The sequence below is a fragment of the Morone saxatilis genome, unplaced genomic scaffold (assembly GCF_004916995.1).
Source record: "Morone saxatilis isolate NCDOM2014 unplaced genomic scaffold, NCSU_SB_2.0 Contig1, whole genome shotgun sequence".
Classification (NCBI taxonomy): domain Eukaryota; kingdom Metazoa; phylum Chordata; class Actinopteri; family Moronidae; genus Morone; species Morone saxatilis.
Window position 1 is genome coordinate 3,042,024 of NW_023339651.1, and position 9,663 is coordinate 3,051,686.

The 9,663-nt window shown below is 36.9% G+C and overlaps 2 protein-coding genes across 2 annotated transcripts; one reads left to right on the forward strand and one right to left on the reverse strand.

The window, feature by feature from the left end:
* Positions 1-559: 559 nt before the first annotated feature.
* pnpo (pyridoxamine 5'-phosphate oxidase) lies at positions 560-4,516 on the reverse strand. The gene is made up of 7 exons (XM_035664410.1): positions 4,313-4,516; positions 3,919-4,043; positions 3,732-3,831; positions 2,900-2,953; positions 2,671-2,799; positions 2,516-2,586; positions 560-1,947 (listed from the first exon to the last, which is right to left on the reverse strand). Exons 1-7 carry the CDS (start codon positions 4,499-4,501, stop codon positions 1,782-1,784), a joined length of 834 nt encoding a protein of 277 aa, XP_035520303.1. The 5' UTR covers positions 4,502-4,516; the 3' UTR covers positions 560-1,781.
* A 586-nt stretch (positions 4,517-5,102) lies between these two features.
* Positions 5,103-8,344, forward strand: mrpl10 (mitochondrial ribosomal protein L10). Its single transcript, XM_035664423.1, has 5 exons — positions 5,103-5,208; positions 5,419-5,588; positions 6,438-6,602; positions 6,839-6,983; positions 7,752-8,344. Exons 1-5 carry the CDS (start codon positions 5,118-5,120, stop codon positions 7,970-7,972), a joined length of 792 nt encoding a protein of 263 aa, XP_035520316.1. The 5' UTR covers positions 5,103-5,117; the 3' UTR covers positions 7,973-8,344.
* The last annotated feature ends 1,319 nt before the right edge of the window (positions 8,345-9,663 follow it).

The window sequence follows — 9,663 nt, forward strand, 5'->3', positions numbered from 1 at the left end:
ACATTATATTATATTAATATGACTCATTCATTAGTGTAAAAGCAGGATTTTACTGGTTTAGTTACTGGTATAGAACTGCATCTGATGAGTATTCTCATTATGGATTAATCAATTATTATTATTATTTCTCAATTGTTCAATTGATTGATTTGTAAACATAGTGAGAAATGCCATCACAATTACACAGAACCCAGTGACACCTTCACAATGGTTGTTTTGTCAGAATTTGAAATTAAATTAAAAATAATTTAAAGGAAAAGGAACAAATTAAACTTTTTTTGGATGAAAAACATTTATTTGATAGATATTATGTTAGATTGTTGGATAGTTTCATTTATAACTAAAATATAATCCTATTTTATGAGCTCTTTGTATGTGCTGTATGCAAAAATCTTCATTTGTGAAGTAACTAGTAACTAAAGCTGTCAGATAAAGTAAAATATTTCCCTCTAAACTGTAATGGAGTAGAAGAAGACTCGAGGAAAGTACACGTACAGGCTGTTGATCTTTGCTGTCGTGTGTCTGACATCTGCTGGACAAACACGCACTTAGTCCTCAGTTACAAATTAAACTTTTTATTATTGGCTCTATTCCACAGTTAATTCAAGTCAAAATAACATTCAGTAAACAATAAACAACAACAAACTCATTCTCAATCAGTACAAGACTCACACAATACACATCGTAGTTGGCACAGTTCAAATCATCAGCTCTTTTAAATCTCATTATTAAAAGGCAGGTAGAGCCGATGTCTTGATTTAAGACCTCTGCGATCCATTCATAATGAATTAAAGATAGAGTTGGGCTGTATGTGGTGATTTTATGGGTTCTGTAGTATAATCTCCTAGAAAGACATTGGTATGTAACTGTAAATTCACATTTTTATAGGTAATCTAGTACTAATTATAAGGAAAATAAAGACAGTGTTAATTTGTTAAATACACTTCCAGTTAATTAACTATTGCTAACATAACCTAGATAATCTTAGTTTTAACAAAAATTGAGTTGACAGTAACAAATAATTCAATTTCAAATCAATGATTGGTTGTTTATTACTGAGTTTATAGTTAAAGGTGATGTTGTACTGGACTACATTACATTAAGGGGTGTTTTTTATTGATTTATTATTAATACTGTGTTTTTATTTAGGTTTAAACTCAACATAACCAACTAAACTCAAACAACTGGCTATTTCCTCTGAAATTAGTGCAAAATTACATATTGTAGTTCTAGTAAACCTTCTTGGAGATTACGGACGTGTAAAATCAAACGTTGGCTCTTATTTTAACACTGAAAATGGACCACACTCTGCTACTAAGTACTGATGACAAGTGGACAGTCAGTGGTACAGATTGTGCTTTTTCAAGAAATAAGACACAGTTTCTACGTCCTAAAGGTTAACAGCAACAACGCTGAATAACCAACGTCACCGTCAATCATTGTTTGACCAGACGAGGAGCAGTTTGCTCTACCGTGTCGGTCAGTGTACTTTCTGTATCCGCACAGCGTCTTCTCATTTCGTAATGTGGGGAAAAGGTTAAGGTTGTACAGTACAGTCAGGTTGTGTCACACCTCTGAAAAAACTGTGTAGTGACATCAAGGACTGTTCAGGGTTCGGTTCAGAGACAACACGATGACGTTAGGCTTGTTGGTAAATCCTACACACAGTAACGCCTATTCAATCAACATCAAATGGTTTTCCATCAGTACCTATAGATGAGCTTCAAGTGAGATAAAGTTTTTAAATCAGTGATGAGATGAACTCCCTGTTGAGGTTCGTCTCATGGGGACAGCCGCTGGTACACCCAGCCTCCCTCGGCAGCGTGCTGAAACTCTCCCAGCTCAGACTCCCCATCCTTCGACTTGGTGAAGACGATGCGGTCGTGAAGTCTGTTGGTCTGACCCTGCCAGAACTCGATCAGGTAAGGCTTGACGATGTAGCCGCCCCTGTTAACAAAGGAAGGACAGAATATTAAGAAAAACCTTGATGTGAAAACCTTTCTGTGGAGTGGAAATCAGCCTATAAGCTCCTCTGACGCTCACTAGTTAACACATCATAACCATGGAGTTATTTTTAAGCTTGATTTGTGTCCACCTAATGAGCACATAGATCACATTTTATAAAAAAAAAATGATTCTGGAAAGAAAAATGACATTTGAGCAAACAAAAGTCTATCTTGTCCTCAAATATGATGAAAAATATAATGCCATATACGCTGACAACACATAAAGCCCCTGTATAATGGCAAATTTTGTTTTTTTAATCTTTGGATTTAGTATGTATTTTGCATTTTATTTTATTTTGTAAACTTTAGGACTTGAACCAGGCTAGTTGTTTGTCCTTGTTTCCAGTGCTGAGTGCAGGGCTTTGTACTAAGCCAGATTTAAGAGTTTTATTGATTCTATACATTCCCCAAAATGTAGCACTTAGCTTTTAACATGACTTAAACCAACGCGTCGTCACCTTTCACATCATTTTAAGATTTCATGGTTTAATTTAATGTAAAATGCTCACCAGTAATCAGGCATAGGCACCTCTGTGTCCTTGTACTTCTCCTCAAGTTCTGCATTTTTCTGCCTTAGATACTAAAATAAATTAGGCTCAATTAGAAGTGAAAATTGAACCTTTAACATTTATATATTACCGACAGAACAGCGTATAATTCTCACATCTCTGTTAGGAACCGGAGTGCTTTGTCGGCTCACGACAGCCCCGATCTGGCTGCTCTTTGGTCGGGAGTGGAAGTATTCTTTGGAGGTCTGGAAGGGGATTCGCTCTACATCGCCCTCAATGCGAATCTGAATGTTAAAATTACAGTTAATAAACGTTTATTGTGGGAAAATCAATTAAAATATTATCAGTAAGACAGTGTTTGATGAGCACATGAGCGATGCTGACCTGTCTGTTGAGAGGTTCCCAGTAGAAGACCAGACATGCATACGGATTGCTCTCCTGTGGACAAAGAGCCGATCAGACCATCACATTATTGATGAGATTCATAAGTAAAATGCTAAATACTACAGAAGATAGTGATCTCTGAACTCAGCATTAAATGTACTGGAAAACTGATGTTTCCATCAAGATGTGTTCAAACAACCAGTGCAAGCAGAGTATCCAAACTAAGGCTGCAGTTATTTTAATTAATGATTAATCGTTGAGGTATTTTCTTGATTCATTGATAAATCGTTTGGTCCATAAAATGTCCCAAAAATAGTGAAAAAGAAGCATTCAAACAGCTTGTTTTTGTCAAACCCAAATATATTCAGTTTATAATCTGAGAAGACATAAAAATATTAACATTTAAGATGCTGGAAGGAGAGACATTTAGACATTTTTCCATAAACGATTAACCAATTATCAAAATGTTACTGATCAACTAAGCAATTAAAGGAGTAATAATTTCAGCTGTGTGTTTACCTGCAACCATTAATTACATTAATTAGAAAACAGTATAAAAAACAACAGTCCAAACACCCTAAATATATTTAATTTGCAATAAAAACAAATAGAGAAAAGCAACAAGTTGTTGAAACGAAGCAGCTGGAATCTGAGAATATGTAGATTTTACTTTGATAAAATGACTTAAATTAATTATTTGTCCCCTGGTTTCAGTATCACAAAGCAGCAGACACCAATGCCTCATTATGAAGGGAATATACATGAGCAGTGTCAATGCTTTTATTGGGGTTTTAAAGGTCACATAAGGTCACAAAGAGGATGAGAGACTCACCAGCTCAGAACCCTTCCGGCTCTCGTAGTTGGTAAAGAATCTGAAACCTTCACTGCTGTAACCTTTCAGGAGGACCATACGAGCTGATGGACGTCCGTCTCTGCACACACAGATTTAAAGGCTGACGTTAAGAAAACAGAAAACAGAAAACAGAAAATAAAAAACACTTCAACCTTCTGTTACCTACTTGCTGGCAGTGGCAATGCACATAGCATTCGCCTCTCCAATTTCAGGACACTTTGTGGCTTCATCAAACCAGTTTCCAAACTGTTTGATTGGGTCCAGAGATGCAAGCTGGCTCTCCTCAAAGCACTGTGAACAGAAACATAATCATCTATACACACTAATGCACTTAACCTCATGCAGGCCTATAGGTCAAGTGTCCAAAGTGTGACACACCTGTGCAGCATGAAAACACCTGCTTGCTCCAGCTGTGCACTCAAAACAACACATTGCAGTATTTGTACACCACTGGACTTTATGACCTTGCAGTTGCACGTAGCAGAACAGTGGATTAAGTGATATAAGTGAGTATATTCCACCCTGACACAGGTAACTCAAGTGTTTCCAAGGCTACTCACGTCCTCATCTCCTTTGTATTTCTTCCTCATGTCACTCAGGTCCATGTTTGAACGGTCACTCGTTGATTTCCTGTATAAATTCAGTGCAGACCCGCTTTGTTGACCCGCCGTGAAAGAGACATGAGACGGACGGTTTCTGCTAAATACGCCGATATGCTTTAATAAAATCGTACTGAGTTTGCGCCTCATGCTTGTAAACTGACGCTGACGTAACCGCGTAACCTTGCGTAAAAGTGTTACGTAAAAAGTTTTGTAACGGCTCAAAATATTTAAGTATAACAACGTTTTGGACGAATTAAAATCATATTTCTACACTTAAGCTTTAGTTTAGATTAAATATATATATATATATATATATTTTTTTGTGTATTTTATTTAAACATAAAATCCGAAACGCGATGACGTCGATGCGTTATGCTGCATTCAGGTCATATCTGTTTTTACGTGTGGAAAGTCCGTTAACGTCAGACACTCGCTGTAATCAATGATGTATTATCTCCCAGTTAAAAAGATAATAAATTGATTTAATCTCTCTGACACTTATAATATAATATCTTCAATTTGATGTTACACAAGTGTCAACACACTGGTGGTAAAATGGCATAAACAAAATAATCTAAAATATATAAAAATATAAACAAAATCCGACATTAAAACCGATACAACCGATTTAGACATTAACAAATTAGCTATATATTGTTTTTTATATCTGCTTTTGCTTGTTGGTGATTATAAATGATTAAAAAAAAACAAATAAAATAGGATTAGTTTAGATGTGATTGTCTTTCGCCCGACGCGGCCATGAATGCAGCATTTACGCTGTCGTCACTTCCAGAATCACGTTTTCCTGCTAAACATGGCTGCGACCTTGTGTGTGAAATTACTACCGAAACAAGGTAACGTAGAGGCAAAAAACTGCATTTCTACCAGCAGCTCTCCGTCTGTAACGAGTTAATACTTTGTTACCTGTTTTTCTAGAAGCATTTAAAGCAAGCAGCGTTATCTTAGCTCCAGTTAAACAGCCTCACATCCGTTTGCAGCGCAGCCTCAGGGCTTTAAGTTAAAGTTGTGTTTGCAGCTGTTTAACAGACTTTGTGCCTTTTCAGGATGGCTTCCCCTGACACAGACTGTTCGGCACGGCTCCAAGGCTGTGACTCGCCACAGGAGACCGGTGCACATCCTCAAACAGAAGATCCTGGCTGTCACAGAGTACATCCCTCCTAAGCGGCCTTTTCCTCCAGGCGCATATCCATCCGAAACCCAACGAGTCCAGGAGGTAACATTCACCCCATTCCCAGAGCTAGCTGCCAGAAGTTTGTGCACGACAAAACATTACACTGGGCGTCTTATTCCTCATGCACAGGCTTATATCTGCTGCTATAGCTTCAACTCTCCTGGTTTTAGGGTTTCCAGAAGATGCTGCAACCTGCAGAGATTTGCTGCACAATTAATCCCAATATTATCCAATTAAGTGCAATATCCAAATCTTAAGAAGCTGTATTTTCTTTTTGGATGAAGGTAAAATATGTGACAAACAGCGTTATAATTAAATATTGTAGTTCTGAAGAGACGCCCTGGCCTAAAAATCTTGTTCTCCAGATGTAAGAAAACTTGTTTATTGTGTTACAGATCCCAACAAATGTCACATCATCATGATTTTAATATTTATTTTATGTGAAATTTATGCAAAAACGATCATTTACCACATAGCTGTGAATTGCAATAACATATCGTGCAGCCCTATTATAAATATACTTATATTTATATAATTGCACTTTTATTCTTAATACACTGTATTGCCAGCAGATTGATGTGATCAGGATTTACAGTCTTGTGGACTAACTTTTTATTTTAACAAGGTACAGCTGCTTGTGAAGTTAAGTGTCTCTTGTTAAATAAAAAAAAAGAGACATACGTCTGCATTAATGTAGAAAATATTCAGATGATATCTGTAGAAACATCACTATCGTCCTCAAACCTCAAGCTGTACTGTATAACTGTATAAACACCTCAGATGACAAGGAGGGACCATCTCTTATTTTCTTGTTTTAAACCACCTTTACTAAAATCCACTTCAGTTCCACTTCACTGTGAGACAAACTCTCTTCTCTTTTTGCTCCACCAGGAATCTCCTTTCGTCATCCTCTTAAAGAAGCAATTGGAGAAAGTGTTCCAGGACTGTAAGATGGTCGCTGTGGTCCAGAACAACGCCTGCAATGCTGAAGACATGCTGACTCTCAGGCACAGACTTTATAAACATGGCATCACTGTCAGGTTCTTTCCCAACCCGGTAATGCTAAAATTGCTAATTACTAATTACTAAGCGTGTTGATTGTGACGTTGAGCCCTTCCTCTGTGTAGCTTGATCAGACAGTAGAGAGATGATGAGACTGTATTACTGTATATTAGTGAGATAAACCATTTTATGTTTCCTTTACTCAGAAGACACAACACAACCTAATTAAACCTTTAGGATCATTTAAAGTTATTCTAATCTTTTTAATTGTGCTCTTTTTTTTTTTCCAGGTCATACGGTCATTCCTGAGCAGCAGCGTTTACTGCAACATGGCTCCTCTGTTCATCGGCCCGACAGTCCTGTTTGTTAGTAAAGAGCCAAAGGTGAAGCAGATGTTGACGACTCTGAAAGCCAGTCCACAGATGACACTCGTGGGTACGTTCGTCTTCTGTGTCTGCACGCATTTATTTACTTGTTATAAAACATTATTTAATACTCTAAGGGGGTCTTTGCAAACACTTAAAGTTATAAAACAAAGGCTTTTGAGAGTAACCACCACTTAAATAACTGATTATCTTCTTGTTGTGAAATAGTTTTATAATATAATGCAGCAGTCCCACTAAAGACTTAACTGGTAAAATTAATTCCACACCTGAGCTTTCATTACTAGTCAAACATTGCAACTTGTTTGCTTGAAAGAACATTTTCAGTATATCTGTGATTGAGAGATAAATACATAAACTTCTAAAAGTCAGACCGCTGGTCTGGAAGTATCTAGTGTTTTCATAATTTCATAATCTACAAATATATCTAAATTATTTGGTATGTAGAATCAAGTGTATGAAATGTCAAATAATGATAAATATCTATTTATAGATTGTTTAAATTCCTGGAAACCAAATGTATGTTGTCAGAAAACCCCAAAGATAATGAATTTAAAATGATAGAGCAGCAACTACTGATGTTTGAGTAGCTGAGTTTGATAAGTGAACTAAAAAGTCAAAATATTTCAGTCAATCAGTTAATTTACTTATTGTTTCAGTCCGCTGGAGTAAGATAAAATCCAGATTTAATATCAAACGCAGGATAAATGCAACATCTCTTTTTTGATATTCATTGACTTTACTGAAAAACGTATTTATAATTGCGATAAAGACATTTAACTGCAGCTCACTGACCACCACGCTGCTCTTCTCTCAACAGGAGCCTGTATAGACAACACGTTGCTGAGTGCACAAGGTGTGGTGAGCTACTCCAAACTGCCGTCAATCACTGTAGTCCAGGGCGAGCTGGTCAGCGGGCTGATGATGCTGACCTCCCACACGGTCTCCCTGATGCAGCGCCACCCGGCCCACCTGTCCGCCCTGCTCCAGCAGCACGTCAAACAGCAGAGCTCGGACGACAGCGCAGAGGAGGCCACGTAGAGCTTCGGAGGAAACTCCCGAGACTGTTGCCTCGCAGATTTCCTGCTACTTGAAACGACAAGGGACTGCTGGGTTGGATGCAAACTTTAGATTTTATTGTAAATTTAGTACCAAAAGTTCCAGGCAATTTTTTTTAAGATTAGAAGAACTCTGCAAAAACAAAAATCTTAAAAAATTTGAATGGAGCAGTTCAATTGGTGCTAAATTAGACTAACTTGTACAATGTGTGTCCACCCATAGGGGCACTGTGGCTACTGTCGACTGTTTTCAGTGCACTGCAACCTCTCAATGGAAGTCTTGTGTGGACAGTGCTGCAAAGGAATTCCTTTACTTAAGGATATGGTCACATATAAATAAACTATGTCAACACAATCTCTCTTTTGGATTAGTCAGACATGTATTTAAAAGTGGAATTGTCAGAAATCAGTGTTTCGTCTTGTTCCTGCAGTGTGATGTTTGATTGATGTCTGTGCAGAGTTTGACACTAGAAGGATGTTTCTACGTTCAGCTGCTGAAAGTGGAAAGTTTCTCTGTACTCATGGAAAATCTAATCTACGAGCATGATTTGTCAGGCTTCTCTTCTTCTAGTGTGTGATCCACCGGTGCACAGACACTGAGAATGGACTTTACATTAAGGGGACACGTGGGTTTGGGAGGCTTTCTTAAATTTAAGGGGTGTAAGAAAACTTTAAAAATATACACAGTAGATCTGTATGTCAGTGTTTCATTCATTTCTGTGAAGAAAACTAAAATATCTATCTAAAAAACAAAAAAAACCCTGCAATTTTCCAGCTTGGGATCAATAAAGTATATCTATCTAAATGAAATTGTCATTTTTAAAGGTTACACTGTAAAACCAATTAAGTATTAATCAAATGATTGTTAAAACTGATTACATTGAATATTTTAAGTAAAACTAACTAAATATTAGTTAAAATAAAGATAAAGTAGCTTTTGTCATTTTAAGTGACACTGACTTAATTTTGATATTTGTATTTAAAAAGCTTTTGTAGTTAAATTGAGTTTGTGTAGCTTCATTTTTTTTTAATGTAATCTGTTTCAACAGTTTTTCTGATTTAAAATAATTTATCGCATTACAGTGTATTATTTAATATCTAAACATCTACCTGTATTATAACAATAGTCAAGTATAAGAGAGAAGAAAACTCTGAATTGGTCAAAAAGAAGCCTATTAAGTCTTTATAACTGTGTTAATTGTACAGTTTACCTGCTATATAATATAAAATATCCATTAAATATGTCAGTCAGGGGTCATCAATGATAGAAAAGGTCTCTGAAGGAGAATACCAGCTGGAGTGGCGGCATTGTTGTCATAAGTGGCATCATGAAAACCACTCCAGCCAAAATAAACACAAGTGGTCACAGATTCTGATACACTAATCTGCAGATTACAGCATGTTAATCTGGGTCAGTTAGTCTAATGGCCCGCCTTTCTAAAGGGAGACTCAGGCGCTCACTTCAACACCACACTCCGCTGCAGAAGAGGGAAGGTCCCAGAACACATAAAGATCCAGAAAACCAACTAAATGTGTGTTAAATCTCTATATTGACAGATTAAAATCATTTAATCGCTGAGATTTTGGTTTTATCACAAATTGCTGCAGAAAGCAGAGAAGGAAGGCTCACCTGCACCATGAAACTGTTGGTATAATGGTAAATAAAGGTTAGAT

What these genes read in the sequence shown, in the direction of transcription:
- mrpl10 (XM_035664423.1), top strand. Translation starts at nt 5,118, where the DNA reads ATGCAGCATTTACGCTGTCGTCACTTCCAGAATCACGTTTTCCTGCTA. An exon ending in TCAGGTTCTTTCCCAACCCG is followed by an intron (nt 6,603 to 6,838) that starts GTAATGCTAAAA and finishes TTTTTTTTCCAG; the next exon opens with GTCATACGGTCATTCCTGAG. An exon ending in TCCACAGATGACACTCGTGG is followed by an intron (nt 6,984 to 7,751) that starts GTACGTTCGTCT and finishes TTCTCTCAACAG; the next exon opens with GAGCCTGTATAGACAACACG.
- pnpo (XM_035664410.1), bottom strand. Translation starts at nt 4,501, where the DNA reads ATGAGGCGCAAACTCAGTACGATTTTATTAAAGCATATCGGCGTATTT. An exon ending in TGCATTGCCACTGCCAGCAA is followed by an intron (nt 3,832 to 3,918) that starts GTAGGTAACAGA and finishes CTGTGTGTGCAG; the next exon opens with AGACGGACGTCCATCAGCTC. An exon ending in GTGCCTATGCCTGATTACTG is followed by an intron (nt 1,948 to 2,515) that starts GTGAGCATTTTA and finishes CTTTGTTAACAG; the next exon opens with GGGCGGCTACATCGTCAAGC.